Source organism: Vespula vulgaris, chromosome 2 (assembly GCF_905475345.1).
Source record: "Vespula vulgaris chromosome 2, iyVesVulg1.1, whole genome shotgun sequence".
NCBI classification, from domain to species: Eukaryota; Metazoa; Arthropoda; class Insecta; order Hymenoptera; family Vespidae; genus Vespula; species Vespula vulgaris.
The window spans coordinates 14,176,762-14,199,885 of record NC_066587.1 but is presented as its reverse complement, the minus strand read 5'-3'; the positions used below and the strand labels follow the sequence as shown (position 1 = coordinate 14,199,885).

The window sequence follows — 23,124 nt, the reverse complement described above, 5'->3', positions numbered from 1 at the left end:
TGTTTCGAAGCCGGTGTCGGAACTGGAAATCTGTTGGTTTCCATCCAACTCTCTCTCTCTCTCTCTCTCTCTCTCTCTCTCTCTCTCTCTCTCTCGCTCACTCTCTTTGTCTGTCTGTCTCTTTCTCTCTCTCTTTCGGTCATCCTCTGCATCCTCACCGCCGATTTCATTTTGGTCGGTGTCAGTATTGGTGCTGTTGCTACTGCTGCTGCTACTGCTGCTACACCGCTGCTGCTGCTGTTGCGAGCCCGTTTCGCCCCTTCTCTCTTCTCCCGACACCACGATCCATCACATGCAACGGCATTTACTCTACGCGCCCAGACGCGAAGAGAGAACGAGAAAGAGAGAGAGAGAGAGAGGAACAAAGAGAGATAGAGAGAGAGAGAGAGAGAGAGAGAGAGAGAGAGAGAGAGAGAGAGATGAAACGCGGCTCGTGAAAGGCGAATTGCTATTACGGTTCGCTGGAAAGTTGAAAATAATAAATTGTCTCCATTAGTCCGGTCGGTTGTGTCGACTGTTCGTCCACCTTTAACTCATGAGTTCGTCCGTCACGTTTATTTTATCTCTTTCTCTCTCTCTCTCTCTCTCTCTCTCTCTCTCTCTCTCCCTCTTTCTTTTTCCTTCAAACTCTTTACTTTATCCCTTCGATCGTAACTATTCTCTATTTAATACTCTTCGATGAGCATCTAGTAAAGAAGGACACGTTCGTTGCATGACCATGATGAAAAGAGAAGCGAACGATCCCGTATTCCGGATACTCGCGGTGGTTTGAGGAGACTTCTCGCGAAGTAGCTCTTCTCTTCGAAAACTCGAACATCGACATATTCGCGCAGATATGAGAGTAGACGAGAAAAACGAAGATAGGTCGGGAGAACCCACTCGAAGGTACAAAGAAGTCTTCTCGAGATGAAAGAAGAAAGAGAGAGAGAGAGAACCACGAGGTCTCTACGACCTTTTGAAGAAATCTCACGAGTTCTCGTAAAGACGGCACACACACGCACACACAGAGACACACAAAAGTAAGTAGATACACAGGATACGTTGATATACATATACGAAATAACGTGGCATCTTTTTCTTGCGCATCGTGATACGTCAAGAAGGAACAGAGTAATCTCTCCCCTGTGGTACATACGAAGTTCGCATGCAATTTCCAGTATCGGGGAATGAGATTACATGCTCGCTGCGATTTATATGGCCTTGCCTTTTGCTTTCGTATTAACGTGACAAACCTCGAAAGCAAAAGCTTTCCGTAGCTGCGGAAGCAAAGATAAATGCATTAGAACGATTTCAAATGCGCTACGACGACGTACCGTACCAGAGATAAGTGTATTAAACGGATTTCGTTTTCGAGGAAGAGATATATACATGTGTGTGTGTGTGTATACGTATATAGAGGAAGATGGGGAGAGGGACGAAGAAAGACGACGATGACATGCCACTTTGTTAATCGAGTTCCGTCCGACTACACGCGGTTTCACGACGCGGTTTCGAGACATACACCGTTATATCGACCGTAAGGACGTGTCTGTGTTGACACGGAAAAAATGCATTTTGTCCCGTAGAAAATCAAATTACGAAGAATACCGTTCCACTTCACTTTTCAAAACTTCAATAGACGCTACTCGAGTGAAATTCTAACCTTCGCACAATAATCCGCGTACATTGAGATGCGAGATTCTACGTACGCTCTCTTCCCATCCTTCCCATCACCCATACCTTTCATCTTTCGTCTCTAGCCCTCTCATCCGTCGAACGATACACACTAGTCTCTACTTCGACTCGAGGAACCTTGGGAACTCTCACACGTTCATACGTACATTATAACGTTCAAATCAAATTAGCGGAGTTTCTCGAAATATCGCGTGTCGTCTCGCGAGATAGCAACGGTACCCGCATCTACACGAATTAAGATCGAACGTTCATTTTCTATGGATGCGAATTAGGATCGCGTTTCCCTTTTCCACCAAACTTTCCTCGATTTCGAGTTAGGCGTGTCGTACTACACACACAACTACATTTCGCCTTCCTTTGCGCCTCATCCATACATGTTTTCGACTCGATACGATTCCGTTCATTCGTTCTTCCTTCGTCTTTGTTCTCCTTTTCTTCGTCCTTACGAGTACACGTGCGTACCCATCTTAAATCGCGAAACTTTCATCCTTGACGAAAGCTACGCGAACGTATAATCGACTCTCTCGAGCAAACGATTCCTCGAGACGATGCTGGTACCAAAGCGAAATTGTATGCAATTAACGGAATATGAGTTTGCGTTCGTTATGAAATACCTTTGAATCCTTTATTACGCTTTTAGCGAGAAAATTCCAGCTTTCCTAGACGATCGAATTTATATTACGTTCGGATCTTATACGATTTACCTCGCAAAATGTCCTTTCCATGGATTTAAAAATTCGATAAGGTAACGCGAGTTGGCACAAAAGTAGTACCCTATCCGATATCTTTATATTCTCTGAAAACAGAAAACAAACAAAAAATAAAATAACATGGAACAGTTTAATAGCCGAGTAGTTACGGTAACCTTCGATAAATGTAGTAACTATCGGATAGAGTGAAATCGAACGCTCTTGTACATACGTTCATGAAAGCTATTCGGAGCATTTAACCATCAAACTTTTTTGCCATAGGGATTTAATAACAAAAAAAAAAGATGGAGAAGCAAAAAAAAAAATAAAAATTATATCCTCTCTTTGATCTTTGTTTTCCGGTTACGCGATGGCCTGCATTTGAATGTTTCTCATTCATTTTTTCGTTTCTCTCCGAATAGCAATTTATCGAATATCTGAACTTTTCTAAACATGATTATCCTTCAGACGTTAGAATATTTATCATCTAAAACTCATTTACAAACTTATCGCGAGCTTAAAAGATAAAGATTACAAAAGTTACGTCAAAAGTTTTAATATTTCGTAAAGTACCTTCTAGAAAAGCGTATACCTAATTAATAAGATAACAAGTATATACGCCGTGCAGATTTGTTAAATCAGGTTCTCTCGTATGCTCGAGCTTTTCAACGAAATTAGATTGAAAATCTCTAGACGAGTCAGTCAACATTTCATTCATACAAATGCAACGATGACAATTACGATGGTAACGCCGTTAAAAGTATGACCTCTTAAAAAAAAAAATAAATAAATAAAATAAAATAAATAAAACAGAAAGAAAGCAATTCAAGGAATTATTTTCCTATTTCGATGTATTATTAAACGAGAAATCAATCTTGTTATTACTTTTAACAAAATTACCATCGCATTCGAGGACACGGCCAATTTTGTGAGGAAAATCTCACTTCCTCCTTCTCTTTCTCCCTTTAAAATAACCAAACAGATTTCTCGACATCTCGGATATTCGTTGGGTTAACGCTACTACCTTCAACAAGATTGCGTACCTTCGTAACGATCGTCGTGTGTCCACTAGGTAAGGAATACACATAAATCGATTAAGTTAAGCACACCGTCTCGGAGGAGCTACGAGTAAAATAGCCACGTGTTCCTACAGCTCTTAGCCGCTCATTAAGAGAATTGGGAGGCGCAAAATTGTTAGAAGCTAAGTCACGAGGGAGATAGGATTAAGCGGATCGACGAAAAGCAATGCGACGTTGAAAACGAGTTAGGTGGAGCCACGTTCGTGATAGAAAAAGATGACGAGGATTTCTCGAACTAGGAGAAGAAGAAGAAGAAATTGTTCAAAGACGAAAAGAATTAGTGAGTTAGAAAAAGAAGAGGAATAATAGTCGAGAAGAGGGAGGAAAGACTTTCCTTCCGTAGTTTTCACAGTTTCCGTCGGTTAGTTCGTTCAAAAGGAAAGTCATTGCAACACCTTAGAGTCGTTTCCTCCTTGAACGACTACACGGTAGTTACCAAACTGTGGAGGAACGTCCACGGAAGAGAGGATAAAACGAGTGCAGGACCACCGAACTAATCAGACTCGACCAATCCGAGTCGTTTCCCCGAGGAGCTTTCCTCCCCGGCGGACAAGATAATTTAAACTTTTCGCGATGTTGCGATGCGTCACAGCACTCTCGTATTTCGGTCAGTACACTAAGCAGAATTAGATATGAACGACAGATTCAGATGTTTAAGATCTCTGACGTTGTACGTGTATCGTATTCGCGGTGTTTCTGCAATTCCCATTTTCGTTTCTCTGTTTTCTACCCTGGTGAATCCCAACGGACTGCTTGTCCGCGCGTTTTCACTGAAAACTCGCGACTCGTCGAAAAATGAAGCGCCGCTACGAAACCCACTCTCTCAAATGAGATATAATTTAAACTTTTGTAAGTTGGTATGGTACATACATATGTATTGTAAATTCGAACTGTGAATTAGCAACAACCTGCATATATATATGTTGACGTGTATATGTTTTCATTATTCTCGGCCTCATAAATCTATTCATTCGCACCGAGTACCGATCTAACAGATTTTACGTGTCTTTCGAGAAAACGCAAAGGACAAGGCTCGCGAATACCCGAACAAGTTATGTATCTGCATATATCTATCGAAGAGAAACAGTACGTGCGATAACATAATTTTCCTTCGGGCACGTGGGATTGGTTGACCTAGAGGAGGAAGTCGGAGCTTTCGACGACGTTCCACACGCATCGATCGTCGAATCGAGTCCAACGATAAATACTCGTACTTCGGTCGTTCTGCATCGAGTTCTCAATACGTGCGGTCGACCATTCACGTTAGTCGGATTCTCATTGGTAAACTACGTCGTGTCCAAATTTCGTTACATAACTAACGCAAAGCTTTCCGTAAATTTGATTCTATTGTTTATACTTCTTTTTCCGTTTGTATTTTCTCGAATGACCTAGCTACGTATATCGTATACATAATACATATTCTTCGTATTTCTAATTTATTTAATATTTGTTTATACCTACGTATATTTTCTCTTTGTTTACTTACCAAAGATATAAGCATTTAATTAAAATCATCAATCTAAATCTCTCGAATGTATAATATAACAGCGTAGTTTAATATCTCCAATCCATCAATGTTTTCGTTCGTTTTCGTTCGTTTTCTCTCGTTCGTTTCGTATCGGTTGATAAATATAGTTTTGGTGTCATAAAAATGAAAGAACTCTCAATAATAATTAACATAGTTCGGGTATACGTTCATCCACATCCCGAGCTTATTTAACATCTTTGAAATGTGTATTATACAAACTTTATTCCTCTACAAAGTACACTCTCCGTAAGACATTTGAAAATCCCTTTGATGAAAATGAAAACGACTTAGATGGAGGAGGTACCAACTCTCATCAAATATTGCGAGGTGACCCATTCCCCGAGGAAATACGTTATCTACATTTTACCGTAAATCGATCAAAGTACAAATCGATCAAAAGTGAATCAAAGTGAAAGAGAAAAAGGGAAACTAACATTTGGTTCATTGATAACGTAATACTCGAATCTTATTATTAATTTTATAGTAAGGGAATATTACTTTTCTACTACAGGTATTTTTTTGGAATATCGATCTCTCGATAGAAAGAAATAAAAAAAAATAATAAATAATAAAAAATACAAAATACGTCGAAATCAACTAGTACAATAACAAATAGCAGAAGAAAAAAGATCATGATACGAATAGAAACATGGAGTAACATACGTGTTTCATTGAGTTACTCTCTTTTTATTTCGTTCTCTGTATTACGATACGTGCGATTCCTCTCTCTCTCCCTCTCTCTCTCTTTCTCCCCCCCCTCTCTCTTTCTCGCTATATATATATATTACGTACGTATAAGAATTCGCTTTTATTCATCGCAGTTATCAATAGTATACACACGGCATCTTTGTTTTCTCGTGGTTACATCGATACGGATTTTTCTTTATTTACGACTTTATACTATGTTTTATTAACAATAATACTTGAATATACATACGTAGAAATAAATTTTTGGTGTCCCTCGTGAAATCTCGTCCAATTTCTTCTCTTTTTCTCTTCGCAATGAAAAATAATATAAATTACGAAATATAACAGCGGGAACAGAAATACTGTGAAATATTTCGAGCGAGTAAGTTCTTATAAAGGCTGTCGCCAGCACGCTTTCTCGTCTAGTCGTAGAGTATTATACAAGTCGCTATGGATGGCAATAACACGTTTTGAGATACGTAGCTATGATGTGGCGTACTAGGAAACCAGACTCTACCGTCAATATTATTCTTTAAAGAGCGCACGAGTAATGATCACACTCGGCTACGCGCGTATATCGTAGAAATAATAGAGAACGAGAAGAGAGTTTTGCGAAAGTACAACGCTTGTATGGAGTCCCGAACGTCGATCGGTAGTATCGTAGTAGTGTAGTAATAGTAGTAGTGCATGCTTTTTGAAGACTCGAAAATCGAACTGGTTGACTTAATCTCTCGAGATGGAGTACGTGACTTTGGAGTAACACTTGAAATTTATAATTAAAGATCTACGTTGTGCGGAAAATAGAAGTTTGTTTGGAATATACCTGCGTTCGGTGTGCACGCATCGAAAGATTCGTTCGAACTAAAAGGTGTTTCAAGAACTCGAAGGTGGAATAAGCGGTTAACTAATTGTTAGCCTACGATAAACACAAAAGAACATTTGACTCTGTTTAAAAGGTTTAAGCTATGACAACAAAGAAGAGAGAGAGAGAATACATAAACAAAATAATCAATACCTTAGATACGTAAAATTTCTTCGAAAACATTCGTGAAAGGAACAACGCGGATAAAAGGTCAGACAGACGAAACGAGAAACATAAACAAAATAATCAATACTTTAGATACGTACAATTTCTTTGAAGAGATTCGTGAAAGGAACAACGCGGATAAAAGGTCAGATCCACGAAACAAGAAATTTTTCCTTTCGGTCACTATCGCAAAGCTCGTTTCAAATTCAAAGCGATGTTAAAGAGAACTTTCGCACCAACTTTTCCGATAGTCCACGCGGAGCTAGTACAAATATTTGCAAAGAGTTTCCCAGCCGAAGTGAAACGTTCGGGAGCCGTTGGCGCGTGCCAAAATTCGCTTACGTTTTTCCCGGTGTGGTAACCCGAGTAGTTTTTCAAACGATAAATCGTTACGATAACGCGATTAATCGCGGTGTGAAAAATTTCTCAGTCATTCTACATAAATAAATAGTACGATCGGAAAATGATCGTTCGTTTTGTTAAATTAACTAACCTACAAGTATCAATCGATTCGTACTCATACACGATTCTAGTAATAATTTCGTCGTCCGACCTGAGAATAAAGAAAAAAAAAAAAAGTCAGGCGATTTTAAAGAGCATACGATGATTTCTGCTTTACGTATTACTATAGCACGAGTACTTTTAAAATACAATCGTCGTCCTTGGATCGAATAAAAGCTTTCGTCGTTCGTTGGCCGGTGAATTCAGTAGCAGCAACGCGTATATGTTTTATCGCTTGATACGGCCTAACGCGCACAAAGAGGAACACCATCGTATACGTTAACATACATACGTAGGTACGTTAACGTGGCGTTTTACACGAACGGAAAAAAGATTTGGTAGGTACACTTAGGTGCACTAAAACAATCGGCTTTTATTCGCACACGCGGATACGCATACGTAGATATGTACAATACAATTTTGTGAGAGATATCGAAATCTCGCAAAAGCCTCTCTCAAACGCGTGGAACGTATTTCGTTGGTGTGCGGTAGTATGGCGCGGCCTGCCGTGCGGCCACAGGGCGAACGCTGATGGACGAAATAGAGGAAGAGGAGAGGGGATGGAAGAGAACGGAGGAAGGTGGAGACTCGAAGGGGGAGTGTTTTTACTGCATGGCATCAAATTGTGATGCATGAATGGCTTAAAAGGCCACAGCCCACATTACGGTCGAGCGTGCATCGCGGAAATTTAGATATTCGTCAACTGCCAACTGCCGGCGCGCGTTTTGCTCCCGTTCGTTGATGCATCGAATCGTGCGAGCGGCTACGAACGCGTTCACGAACCCACGGACCAACTAAAAGCTCCCTTTCCTCTCTCCCATTCTCGTTCATTGCTAGCTCGAACGAGCCGACAATTTATTAGTCGCATAATTGTGCTTTAACATCTTCGTTTCGCCGTATTTCCAGATAAATTAACGACACTGGACTCGTTTGCCCGTTGCCCGTCCAACTAGGCTTTATAAAATGGTCTCGTTAATCGACGAAAAGCGCTGTTTCGACTACACAACAGTTTATACACGCAGGCCTATGCCAATTATACTAATGATTCGCTGAAGCACGCTGGATATCCAATCGAGGATATTATTCGCATCATCAACATCGAATGCAATTTCGATGGTTTCGTGTCAATAGAAAGCTTCTGTGTCCAATGTGACCTCAGTTATGCAAGCGTATAAATAATTAAACAGCGTTCCAGCTACCTTGTGACTGATATTTATGAATATATATATATATATATGTGTGTGTGTGTGTGTATGTATGTATGTATGTACATATATATATATATATATATATATATATACATATGTACATATATACATATATATATATTATATGCACATATAACGATATGATCAAAAGCGCTAAGCATTATGTATCTTTATCTATTCAAGTTTATTATACGTTGGTTTTGCTTTGTTAATTATCTATCGTACCATTGGTTGGCAGATATATTTGTATGAATATCCGATGAACAATAATAAATATTTAATGAAAGCAAATGTACGCGATAGAAGAAAGAAAATCTCGTAAATATTTTCGAGCCCATTTGAGAGATGTTTTCCTTCTCAAATATTTTCACAAAGCATGGAAACGAGACTTTAATGGAGAATTTCGATTTCCTTGTACACTTACCGGTTCTCGGAGAATCCGTGGTGCTCGCACGTTGTCTAAGGCCTGGAACAAAAACAAGAAAATTTATGAACGTCGAAAGTAGCGATATTATATATGAATGAAAAAATGATCTGTTCAAAGAAACAAGCGTAGTGATCGTTGCCGTTGTTATCTTCGTCTTCGTTGTCTTCGTCTTCGTCGACGCATCTCAACGATATTCCGCAGCATCCACGATGTTTCGCGTCCAACGAAACTTCTAAATCAATTTCGTCGTAGGAAGCAGAAGTGCAATCAAAACTTTCGAATTCTACGGGCGAGTTACGGAGTTTCCGTGCCCAAAAGGTTTCGTACGTCTTGCGATTCTACCCCTTTTCCTGCTATCTCACGGAGACAAAATTAATCTTACAAAATGTTTGTGAATTAACCGAGAAATCCAACGGCAACTATAATTTACCATCAACCACCACTAATTTTCTCGAGAAATAGCATGGAAAATATTTCGAAAAACATAAACACCAAGAAAATATCACCCTCGATATATTTTTACAAAATAGAAAAAAAAAGAAGGAAAGAAAACACCAATATCAGAAATTACGTATTAGTCGAGTAAAGCAAAGAGAGCATTTATTAAATCGAAACCAGTGTGGAACGGCGTATAAACGAAGAATTACGAGAGGAAAAAGGAGTAAAAATGCGAAAATTTCGTGAAGTAATTAGTTTTTTATGGTTGTTATGACGACGCAAAGGAGGTACGTAAGAGAACAAGTCAAATAAGTTTAAGAGAGATTAAAAATGCAGAAAAAAAGAATAGTTCACGGTGCAAAGACGTTCTAGAACATACTTCTCGAGCAAGGTCTCGCTTCGTTTTAATAATCACGAAGAACGAATTTAACCTATTTACGATACCACATCGAGTGAGGCGAACTCTATCTTTTTCAATCTTTCCTTTTTGTTTCCTTTATCTTTTCTTTCTTTCCTCTTTCTTTTTGCCTTCTTTGCCCTGACCCTTGCGGCGCTAATGTAACTTCCCCGTTTCGAACTTTAACCAGGAAGACCACAATGTCCTTTTTCTTTCGAAAAGTCGCGCGTTGATTTCGTGATCGTTCGTTGACCGAAAGAAATAATATAGAACATCGGACGTGACTCTCCCAGCACGAAGCAACGAAAAGACACGAGTCAAATAAAGAAAGAAGAAAAAGAAAAAGGAAGAATCGACGATAGAGATACGAAACGAGGCTATTTCAATCTCCTTCGTTCTTACTCTACATCGATTCAAACGCTACGTCAACTTTGAAAAACTTTCGCTGCAGTTGCTTGACTTTTTCGAAGTTCCAGAGAAAGTAGTACTCCTAGTCGTTTCGACGAGTACTCGTTGGTACTCACCTCGTAGGAAATTACGTCCACCAAGCCAATTTGTTTAACGAATGCGATTTTTCTCGTTTTTCAACGAAGCTTACTCGTGTTACTCTGAATTTTCTGATTAACGGGAGTTTACCGTTTTGTCAAGTTTTATACTTCAGCAAAATATACTTAATCTGTGTGTTTCTATAGATACAGGACAGTTTACTTCACATCGAATATAACAGAAAACATTATCGATCCAGAACGCAATGAAAAAGAAAAAGAAAAGGGGAAGAACCCTCGAGAACGGAAACAACCGAAAGGGTTGTAACAAAACGACAAAATCGATAGTAACAATTCGCATATGTAAGTATATCTGTTGTCAGCTTCATTATGATTTTATGATAATACGGTGTTACGCTTGCACGTGTACCTATCTGTTATGTGTGCATGTCTATGTTGAAGGAAGTTATAAGTCTGATTCTTGGGAAACTGGGAATGAGAAAGATAAGAGCGACGTGAGTAGACTCCCTACTCGGAGAAACCGATAAGAGATACTCTTACGAACCTAACTTAAACTCACCTTTAACCTGCGACGAACGACCCTTCGACAAGCGTTGGTTGCTCTCGATAGAGTTCAATTCACCGACACGAGGCGGAGTTTCTTAATGGTAGAACATATACATATATATACATGTACTTCGAAAAGAGTTCGGCAAATGTATCGAAGATATTTATTTGTTTATTCGATCGCCTCGATAATAAGATCCTTGAAAAGTTCAGCGTATAGGCACCATAAAGACAAGAAACTTCATAGGTCGATGTTTCGAGGCAATCGTTTTCACGTACGAAACGTCGATCGTTGAAAATAATTTATTGGAACGACTTCGACGATAAAACAATAACGATCTCGCCATAGGAACGTTACCGGCTCGTCGGAAAATTGGACGCCGATGAGCGTGGGATTCGAGGAAAAAATCGAAATCGATCTTACGCCGCGATACCGCTCGAGGCCGTCATTTTTTATTTTGTCGATATTTATCGAGGGAAATACGAGGGAGGTGGAAAAAACGGGAGAAAAAAAAGAATGGACCGGTAACTGCGCGGCGGCAGCAACTGTGAAATACCGAGTCGGAGTGACACATACCCCTTTCGGTCGTGCTGCCATTGTGCGCTCAATGCGAAAATGGAGCAGCGCCCGGTGCTCGCAGTTACAACGCCAACGTCGAGTAATTGCGACGCGATGGATATAATTAACTACAGATCGTAACGGTAATAGCTATCGCATGATTTATGGGAAGCAGAATGTTAATGAGTATCGCGAAGGTACTCCGCTCGTTTATTACGATTACGGGTTACACAGATAGTAGTGAGTGCGTGCTTTACACGAAAGAAGGAAAATTGAAAATTGCTCACGCGCGTTATAATACGCAAATTCGAGAGGCCCTTCTACGATAAACGAACGGTGACAACGGTGGACCGTGCAGGTGGCTCGTTAAAATTTTACGCGGGTGAATGTTCACCGATCGAAGTGACGAGCCGAATTACGGAAACATAATAAGCATCGAGTATCGTTCAAATCGTATATACACGTTTGACGTGATTTTCATCGAGTGGACGTTTGATTGAAATCCTTCCCTTTTTTCTAGCGCTTCGCAAAGAGAACTTTTTGAAAAAAATACACGCGGATATACTGAATGAAAAGCAATGACATGCATTAGTGGTACTCTATCTTCTTTTCATGTGTCATGTATTATTTTACGTATTATAATATATATACATACATATATATGTGTGTGTGTGTATGTATGTGTATGTATGTATATACGTATATATGTATATATATATATATATATATATATATATATATAAAATATGCAATATTTATATTTATATTGAAAATATATATGATAATAATAAAGAAGGAATAACAAAAGATTAAATATAAAAATAATTTATAACGATTTGATTTATAACATATTGGTAAAATAAAGAAAAGTCTAGTTTTTAAAATAGCTTCTGTTCGAAGGCTCTGTGACTTTTAATCTCCAAGATATTCTCATCTAAAAACTAAACGTGTTTTATATTGATTCATTGGTCTGCATAATTCTTTTAAAAAGAGTGCATTACGGTGTGTGAACACAGTGACCTTAATATACAAATTTATGAAATTTAAACGCTCAATTGGGGTGACTAGAAGTCAACAGGCCGATATTTTCGAAGTCAAAAGGCACAGATACTCGAGAAAAAAATCGTTTTAAAGAGGAAAACATTCTCTTTCTTTTTATCTACGAAGATCGATATCATCGAAATAATACGATATATATTTTTCTACTTTACAATAGTTAATGTATTCTTTATAGTCAATTTATTGTAAATACACACGCCACACGAATAAGAATTATTTAGCAAAATTATTAGATTAATTTCGAATCGACCATCTAAATAGATTTAAATGTAATTATCAAATAATTTTATCGATCCAATAGTTAAATATTTAGAGGGGAATATTCAATGAACATAAAACTTTTTATTTCTAAAGCAAATCTGCAAAACCAACAAGTCAAGCGTAAAATTTGTTTATCAGACAAATCAATACATTTTATAAGCACGATCGAATAAATCGCGTTGTTTGAGACCACGAGATACGTAAATAGAATGAAAAAAGCATGTTATCCTTGAAAAGAGACGAACATCGTCGATCCAAAGAAAGAAAATTATCTTTCGAAGGTATTTTCCAACGAAAGACTTATCGTCGGTGTCCACGAAAATGCATACGACTAGAAGAAATGTCGAGAATTTCATTTCCGATGTCCATTAGACGTCATAACTGTGCTACTATATTTATCATACTGCAACGAAAAATATTTATTAGTCGCATGACTCAACAACGGCGGCAGTTATGAGAACGTCGCTCAAACATCGCGCATTGCTCGGATGAAATGTAAACCGTGGAAAAAACGAGCAAGCAATCTGCTCTAACAACGGAAGACGTGTCTATTCCTCTCTTTCTTTCTCTTTCACTTTTTTTTTAAACATAGATATTTTAAACAAAAACGGTTCAACGAGCAGTCGCATCATTTTTATAGTAGCCTTTTTTTGTGTTCCACTTTGTAATTTAAATAATAACGGTTACGTTACGCGTAATCCTCTGCCTATTTTCACGTGTGTGTGTGTGTGTATGTATATGTATATGTATATGTATATGTATATTTATATATTTTTTTCTGTGCTTCACTCCAGCATTTATCAAAAAACGAAACGAATGGCCAGAAGCGTGATGTTGTCTATGACGCGAAGAGATCGACTTGAAAAAACTGAACTCACGATTTACAACGCAAATGGCAAGGACAAAAAGTACGCATATGAGCATCAACATGTAAATATCTATACACACACGGACGAACTTACAAATAATAATACGTACATGTTTTAGAAAAAGTAATGAGTCATCAAAGGAAACGTAATTGAAAAGCAGATCGTCTGAAAAAGAACTAATATCACGTCGGATGAAGTAAATCCATGTTAAACCGTTTACGTTCGCCTAGCTTGGAAACACCCATACGATTGCAAGCTTTGAAAACATGTTTCCAAGCTTCATTTTCACGAAACGACGATAACCCATAGACAGATCTCAATAAATCCCTTCAGTCGAACACACATAGCGACTTAGACCATTGACAACGAAACTTTAAGACAGAAATACGAACACGCATATTTTAGAGATACGAGTCAAACGAATTAATATCTCGAAATCATTACGACATCGTACGCCCATGAAAATTAAATATTTACGTACTTCGTCGATCATAAAGCGATAGTTATATTTTTAGCGAGAATAAATAGCGACTAAGGACAGGAACGTGTGGGGAATATGACCAAAATTCACTAGCGTTAATAATGGATTTCGCATATTTCGCCATAATTACCGCGACAGAATCGTCGGCCGTTCCTGCCGATTATAGGCGTTGCGTTACGGCACCGTAACAGGATCGCGTGCTGCATCAAATTAAAATGCACTTCGCGAGTGAAGGCGACATTAATATCCACGAGCGTTTGGTTATGTACATACGTATGTACACACGTAGATAGGCGAACAAGGGAAACAATATAATGTTCGTTACAATTATTAACGAGTATGAACACGTTCGCTTTGAGCTTCGATATAATAAAAAAAAAAAAGGAAAAAAAAAAGAAAAAAAAATGAGACAGGTCTCTTTATTGCGAACATTTTCACGGTTCGTTACAACGTCGTTTGTGCTCACTGGAAAGAAGGAAATTTAGCAAAAAAAAAAAGAAAGCAAGAAAGAATGAAAAAAAGAAAATAAAAGAAGAAAAAGTACAAAAAATATAGGGAAAGAAGAGAAAAAAAAAGCGAGAAAGAAAATATCGATGTCCTTTCGCGAGAGAGCGAAGTTCCACACCATTTTCGAATTTATGCCGAGAACGACACAGGACATCGGGGATCGGCGACAGCGCGCTTGGAAAAAGAAGGGAATACTATGACTCCTGCCAATTTCGAGCACGTTCCACACAAACTAACATGAGCGTGCACTCGTGTTTCAGAGATTACCGTACACTCTGTAGGTACCTAGGTGTTTATACGGTTCGCCGTTATATTGTCGAAAATAGGAAAATTCATTCAAATTCCCGTGACGCGTCGAGGCTACCGCGTGAAGAGGTATGAGAGAGGGGCATGTTTTCGAGGATGAAAGAGATGCGAACGCGGAAACGTCGCGCCATTGCTAAGCGTGCAACGACCATTCGCATGAAATGGAACCGAACGAGCTAAATAAAGAAGAAGAGAAATGAAAATGGAGATACAGAACGGACAGAAGCGACCAAGTTAACGAGATTACACGGTCGTTTCGACCGAAAAATTTTTTCGTCCAACTCTTCTCCTCTTATTTCTTCTTGCTTTCTTTCCTTCTTTATCTATCTCTTTTCTCTCTGTGTCTCTCTCTTTCTCTCTGTTTTTCTTTCTTTCTTTCTCTTTCTTTTCCTTCAGATTTACGAGAACAAACTAACGAATCTTTCACGAAATGAATCACAAAGTAATTCCTTCTCTCGAAAGAAGTTCAAGTCGAACCAACAAAGAGTTCGATAAACGCTAGCCACCCTAGAGACGCGATAATAGAGCAAAGTTGATAAGGGTATCGCGAACGAAATCCAAGGTGACAGCTATCAACATGAGTAAAAGCGAGACGCGAACTGCGAGACGAAAGGACGAAGAGAACGACGCGATGAATCCCGAGCAGACGTCCCTCTCTTAATTAATGATTCGAATCTCATTTATCATTACGCGTCGCACCCTCGAAGCCCTTCGAAGTACCTCCTTCTAACGGAAACAGGCAGAATAGTTTCACCGGGACCTTCGCTTTGCTCTTCCTTTTCTCTTTCCTTCTCTCTTTCTCTTTCTCTCTCTCTCTCTCTCTCTCCCTCTCTCTCTCGCTTCTTCTCCTATATACTTATACGATCCTATCTACAACTCCCCGTTCCTCGCTTTTCCGGTGGCCTCTTTCACTCCCATATCCCATTCCTGACTCTACTCCAGTCTTTCTTTAATTAAATAACTTCAAGACACTATCCGTTACTTCATCTTGAGCCACGTTCGACCATTTTCGTCCTTGACGATCTTCTTCAGCTCCGAACACGAGATGCCCATTAAGTGAATTCGCGGAATTCGATATTCTCGATATCTCTGCTTTCTCGTTTATCCCACTCCAAGTTATCCTGCCATTCTTTTCTCACTTTCTTTCGGGCACTCTTAATAAGAGAGGATTCTTTTTATAAAGATAGATAGATCGAATTAAGAATGTATAGATCTCAATCACAGATACATATATATTCGTATGGAAAATATATATTTACTTGTTCTTTTATAAGCATACATATTTTAACATTTATACAAAGAATTCATAACTCTATCACTCATAGTCTTTAAGAGAAGAAGTGCGAACCGTATTTGTTCTAAACAGGGAAAGAGAGAGAGAGAGAGAGAGAGAAAGAGTGAGAACAAACGGATTATTTAGTTTTACAAATACGTCTAGTGAAAGACTTGAAATCGGCGTGTAATGCGATAACGCATAGGTATCGTATGCCATTGGCACGGCACGCAACCAAACACCTTTTACATCTGCATCCCATGGTTCATTCAAAAATCTCCACATCACGTGTACTATTTGAAACGCCTGAACGATGATAACCGTATGCGCTAACAGGCTTGATAGAATCGGATTACTTCGTTTATAATCTTTCTCGCTCGACTTTCGTTAGAAAGTTCTCGCAAACATCGTCAGTCACCGAACAAGAAGATAAACGACATAATTCTTTCATCTAATTTTCGCTACTTACATTTCTTCCATGTTTTACGCGTACACTCTTCAAAAAAAAATGAAGGACGTGGAACTGTAAGATAACGTTTATCGCTGTAAGTTATGACCAGCGATACTTATGACAGATAAAAAAAGAAGGGCGCACTTAAGAAAGGTCCCTTGATGCGACTGTCATAAGTGCTTGAGAAAATAAGTTTAAGTCATAAAATATCTTTTAGTTATCGTCGTAATGATTTCTGTCAGCTAGTGATTTTTATATTATACCGACTAGAATCTTCTAAAGGACGAAGTAAGAAAGGAAGGAAGGAAGGAAGGAAGGAAGGAAAGATCCACGACACGAAGGGTGGGCCGATTCGAGACGACGGTAAAGAACGTCGCTATATCGCCGGGCGTGTCTTGTCAGCCCATCCATTATTCAAGTCGCGTAGCTTACAAGTGCGCCACTCCACGCACGGAGCCTCATTAATTCGCTTTATGTGTTTGCTCGGTGCCGGTGGCCACCACCACGTCGCCCGTGCAAGACTTTCAGCTTCTCAACGCTCTGAGTTTCATCGGCACCCTCTTTCCCTTTTTTCTCTTTTTGCTACTTTTTGTTTTCTTCTTTCTTTTCAGGATCTATTACATGTACTACAATCGAATGTTGAACGATATCCGTTAAGCGTAATTACATTTCGTCCTTTATTTTTGTTGAAATTTCTTCCGGAAGAGATTCTTTCCGTTTTACTCTTTTCGCAAATTCATAAATAACACCCGTAAAATTCAGTTTGTTCAACGTTATTCAATTATATGTCACCGAACTTTGATCTTCTTTTATTAAACCTTATCCGTTTAAAACGATCTAACAAATGCATCGACAATACAAATTACAAAATCACGCTAATGTTAAAGCTAATTCCGCATTGTAAAATTTAAACATGATTAACGATCAACTTCCCGAACGATACAGTTTTATCGCGGATCGTTCTTTTTTATTTTCACACAATGAAAAGGGAATATAAACGACTTAATAAACGGCGATATGTTTCTTATCCACTCGAAAGCTACGTCATTCTTTGCGAGTTGTATTTCCATCATTCATCGTTCTAATTAACGTCCTACCTCGTACGATGTTAACTTGCATCGAATCGCGATGAATAACGTAGATTCAACGCAAGGTTCAAGCCTTTAGAAGAGGTCATGTGCATTATTAGCACGCGAACAATTAGCAAGACTTTAAAAAAGAATCTTTATAAGGACGATAAATAAATTTCAGCCGAGATTATGCAATTCACGTGATTGCACTCGAAGCATATAACGAATGTTCTCTCTCTTATTCTTCCTCAACAATATTTAGAAACACGATGACATCGTCGTTGTATTCCCGTTCCCTGAGGCATCCTGTTCGATCGGTTTCATCTCTAGAATCTTTCTCTCTCTTTCCCTCATTGTTACTCGTCCGACTATTAAGAACACTGCACGAATCTCCTACGGATTTATTTTCCTTGTAATTCACGCTTACGAGATGTCGAACGATCAGAGCTGACTCGTTCGAAACTGCTTCAAGCATACCACCATTGGGATCTAATTCCTAGGAGACCTTGGAACGTTAGCTTAGCGGCTACCAGTGTGCAACACACATATTTTACTGCATGCACATCTGTGGTCTACCATTGTACACCTATGTATGTATACGTAGACTCAGTGGTGGTATATTGCCACGTTAGTTTTCCCTACGTTTCCCCTTTGATAAATTCCCAAGGGTAGGCGTGCGTACGATTCAAATTCGCTCTCTTGCTATCTCTCCCTCTTTCTCTCTCTCTCTTCTATCTATCTGTCTATCTCGCTATCTCTCTATCTCCCTTTGTACTATTTTGACCTTCTCCGGAATTCGAAAGCAACCTCCAAATTCCCGGCTACCTCTCGCCAGCATTTTGTAATTCTCTTCTTCGATCACTGTTATAACGAGCGATACTTCGGATTTATGAAAGGGCATGTTTCAATCGTTCGACTCTCTCAAGGAATGCGATCATATTTCAATCATCCTGAGAAAAAATCTTTAGATCCATGGAAAAACGCGTAATTTAAGTAACGAACGATTGGATAAGTCGATTCCCTTTGCTTTCTTTTGAAGGAAATAAATTTTTTGTTTCAAACAGAAGGAAAAAGAAAGAAAAATGAGAGAGAGAGAACGGATATCTTTATAAAGTTGCCAAGTCTTTCGACTTTTTCATTAACCACACTCGAACTTAAGCTATAATACATTTCTTTATATTCCGTTACTCCTCCTGATCTTAATTGCCAAAAGTAGTATAAGTACTCGTCGTATTGACTTTAAAAAGCATTACGATACCAAGGCTTCTTTTAATACGTAAAATACAAGTTGCCTTGACGAAAAGTTTTTTAAGTCTTACCTTTTCACAGGCAATCCAGGTCTTTGAAAATGGAAAGAGGTAAAAGAAAGTTGGCACTATATATGCTCTTTCATCAAGGAAACGTAGGAATAAAAAAAAAGAAAAAAAGAAAGAGATCTTTTGCATTCGGTAGCCAAAGGTTTTCCTATATTATACGGTAACGTTTGCGATATCCGTATAATATGAGCAGTTTTTCCTGTTCAACGGAGAAGATAAGAGAAAGAGAAAGAAGAAAGAAAGAAGAAGAGAAGCGAGATCTAGATGATAACCTATATCCATTAAAATTTCACTAACGAGACTTTTTCTGAAAAGAGTAACGCCCTCGATCGTAGGGATAAATGATATAATTTTCAACAGAGTAAAATTAGAATGAACCTCGTTTGTGACAAACATTCAATTAATCATGAAACATGAAACGGAGGCTACTACTAGTTTTTTTTTTTTTTTGAATGAGACAAAAACTGAAAAATCCATTTATCTCTTTTACTCGGGCGTATCAATTTTCGACGATAGTTCACTATTTTCCCTAAGTAAATTTCCATAAGTAAATTTTCTTCTACGTTTATCTGTCCTTTTATATCTACATACGTAAACTCGTTTATATTTTGTAATTACGTCGAATTGTTTGGGGATTAAAACGAAAGACATAGTTTTAAAATATCGCTCCGTGAAAACTCGGTAAGAACGACGATAATGCTCGCGATTTAACGAAAATTAAATCGGGATCAAATGAATGAAAAAAGATGAACGATAGGACGTTTCATCAACGTTGAGAGCATCCTTCGCCGATATTCGAAGCTTACTCACGATAATAGCGATATCTAGCGATATTTCATCCCAGTTCTGTGTAACATCGAAACTGCATATGCAAGTACGATCGGAGATAACTACGCCGGCTTAACTCAACTACTGTCGCGAATGCAATTTGATTTTGAGAAGGCTGCGAGTGCAGGAAATTACGAGGCACTGTATGCCATCGAACATTATACACGAACGCATACGTACGTATATGTAGATACAACCATTCATCTATTATTAAATCATTGTCTGAATTCACCAAAAGTTTCTGAACGCATTTCTTTCAACCCTCTAATCGAAGCTTCGAAACGTGAGCAGCTAACTCGTTTCCGGTAACTCAATATCCGTAACGCAGCCTTTATTAAAGTTTGAAAAGGACGTTACATTTGTAATGTACGAAAATAATACTCGCAAATAGCGATTTCCATGTTTGCATTTTATTCGTGCGTTTATTTCTCGAATTTCACGATTATAAAGAGAATAAAAATACGATGTACATTGGAGATTGATTTTAGGATGATTTATTTCAATATTTTACGTGAAATGCAATTAGTCAAATCAATCGTCAACAAATAACAATCTGACAGTTTATTTGGTAAAGAAACAAATTGCGTGTGTTCCATCTTTTTTCTTCCTTCTTTCTTTTTCTTTCTCTTTTTAAGGAAACACCGATAGCAATTAGATAGACCTCGTCTAATAAATATTCTATACCTAAGAGAAATCTAAATTTCAGCTGATATTTGCTTTGTAGATATCGTACTGTTGCTATATTTACACGTTATCGCGAATATCTCTCGAACGTAGCAAACTCGTGACAAGGCCGAGTTGATAAAGAGAATGCAGCTGGTTGAGACTGATGGTAGTTTGTTTGTAGAAAAACAAAGGAAAGGCCGAGCGAAAGAGAAAAGCAAGCGTACAGAGAGACAAGAGGTGCTCTCTTCTTTAGCGAGAAACTCGGCGAGCGACGCGCCAGTACCGTGCTGTGGCGTGCGCCGCTTGTCACGAGAACGGCTTAAGTCCGCGTTAATTAAGGGAGGCTTTAGCTCCTACCGACTATAATCACCCGCGGTGGGCGTCTCCATGGTGATTGCAGAATGCGTAGAAAATGGCGAAGCCGAATGGGAAAATGAATGAACCCGTAGTCCGACGTAGAGGAAGAGAGAAAGGAAGATGGAAAAAACGGAGAAAGAAAAGAAAAATAAAAAGGGAAAGAGAAAAAGAAGGAGAGGAAAGAGAGAGAGAGAGAGAGAGAGAGAGTGAGTGAGGGTCGTTGCAACTGTTTTTACATTGTGCCCGCGGGACCGTCGGTCATTTGTCAGGCTGCTTTTCTTTCTTTCTCTCTCTCTCTCTCTCTCTCTCTCTCTCTCTTTATTTTCTTCTCTTCTCTCTTAGTGCTCTCTGCACGAGACACCCCGTCGATGTTAACCGACAGTCGTTCGAGCTGAACGGCCGTGCCATTATAGTTTCCTGCCTCTTAACTGGCGATCCAGCACCACGAATGATCGTGGGAAATGTGGATCTTAGCTGTAAGTCACGGTACGGCGCGAAGCTGTATAATTTATGCATGAAACTTGATAGACCTCGTTCAGCTCTAAAACGAGGCGTTTCCGAAGTGCCATAAACCGCGAGATCCGTTTCTCCGAGCCTTGGAAAAAGAAGCTTCTCCGTACGCTTTTGTCCAAGTACGCTTTCATTCATTCTTTCTTTCTTTCTCTATCCTTCGGATTCTCTATATCTTGTCTTTCTCCGGGATCGCTTTAACCTGCCTGTACTTCTTCACCCTCTTTACGACCGAACGTAATTCTGATGGAACGCAAAAAGATGAAACTTGAAAGAGAGTTGGAGTAGGAGAGCACTGCAGAACGTTTTCATAGTCGTAATTACATACTAAAATTGTTAGCTGTGTGCTTTCCAACAATGCTGGTGACATCGTAGGTGTATACTTAAACCATATATTTGTCGTATCAAAGTGGTTTCTTCCGAAATATGCATGATGAAATATGCAGGGTGATACTGCTACGTCGAATTAAAAGAGAGACAAAGAAAGCGAGAAAACGAGAGCAAAAAAATGGAGAAAAGATCGTCTATTCGTCGTGAAACGTCATTATCGTAAACCGAATTTTTGGACGGAGTTGAAATTAATACGAGAGGAAAAAATAAACGAATAAGAGATTGAAATGAAAGAAACCTGTAATAAGATAGATAAAAGTGAAAGAGGAAAAAAGAGAAAAAACAAAAATTATAGATATTTATTAACGTGAAAGTATCGTAACCGCTAGTGATAGATTCGTTCTCAAAGCGTGACGAACCATCGACGTGGGTTCGTCGAATTCTTCTTATAGAAACTATCGTTTGAAACGGGAGTAACGGCGTCGACCGCACGCTCAATCGCTCGCAATGGCAGCCACGTTCGACGATGCGGCCACGACACGGAGTAATTGGAGACTGTCTATCGCTATTGGCGAGCAAGAGGAACGGAGAGGGAGAGGCCCGGGGATGGAGGTTGGTTACACGAAGGGAAGCCGATTAATGCAAATGTCTAACCTATTGCGGTGTATGGCATAGCTATACTAATTAAACTAAGCGATCGAAGTGAAGCGAGGGAGAAAAGGGAAGAGTAAAGGACGTGTGACCGAGTGGATGACAGAGAGGGTGAGAGTACCAGAAGAGGGCTGCAAGACCACCGAGATAACTCCGCATACGGACGGACAGGCTAATGGAGAAAGAGAGATGGAGAACGTACGAGAGAGACAGAGAGAGAGAGAGAGAGAGAGAGAGAGAGGAACAACGATGGTGGAACGTGGGAGGTCAGGTTGAATTACCGTGGACCAAACTGGACCTGCTCTCTACGATGGTTCGCCCGCAACGCTTCAATTTAGAATGCTAATCAGGCACCGTCTTCTCATCCCCCTGATTCACCTCACTTCGCTCTCCGCAGGTCTGACCTGCGTACGAACAGTTTAATGTCTATACGTGTATTCATCCCTTAATCCGTCGCAGCTTTCTGGGTCGTAGACACACTGTCTTTACCGGTGAACCAGTGGCACTCTATCAACGTCTACGAAGCGGGATTTCGTCGTCGAGAGTCTCGACAGGGTGGCATCCTTCAAGGAAATGGAGGAAAGGACGCGCTCCGTCAGGAACTCATGCTGCGCAACGCTCCGTCTCGTTCTACCGTCTCGAGACTACCCTCGCCGATATGATAGGGAGATTTTCTTTCTTAAATTTTCCAACAATTCGTACGAACATTATTTTTACTGGGATTCATCTATCGGATAAAGTGCATCGATTTCTCTTCCATATAACTTGGATATTCGTAATATCGTTATCGCAAGATTTAGAAGAGATTAAATCAGTGTTCGTGTAACGAGTTAAATAGCGGTATCTCGAGTATACATCGATTTGAAAGAAAATCTTTCGAATATTTGCAAGGAAGATTAAAAGAGGAAATTACGAAAAAAAAT

The 23,124-nt window shown here is 39.2% G+C and overlaps 1 protein-coding gene across 2 annotated transcripts in view; it reads right to left on the bottom strand.

Annotated features, from left to right (window-relative positions):
- The window catches only part of LOC127061760 (uncharacterized), a 227,360-nt gene that overhangs the window by 162,874 nt on the left and 41,362 nt on the right, over positions 1 to 23,124 (bottom strand). For both annotated transcript variants that reach the window (XM_050989070.1, XM_050989071.1), the window contains exon 3: positions 8,818 to 8,859. In XM_050989070.1, coding sequence (XP_050845027.1) covers positions 8,818 to 8,859 — 42 coding nt within the window. The remainder of the gene's footprint in view (positions 1 to 8,817; positions 8,860 to 23,124) is intronic.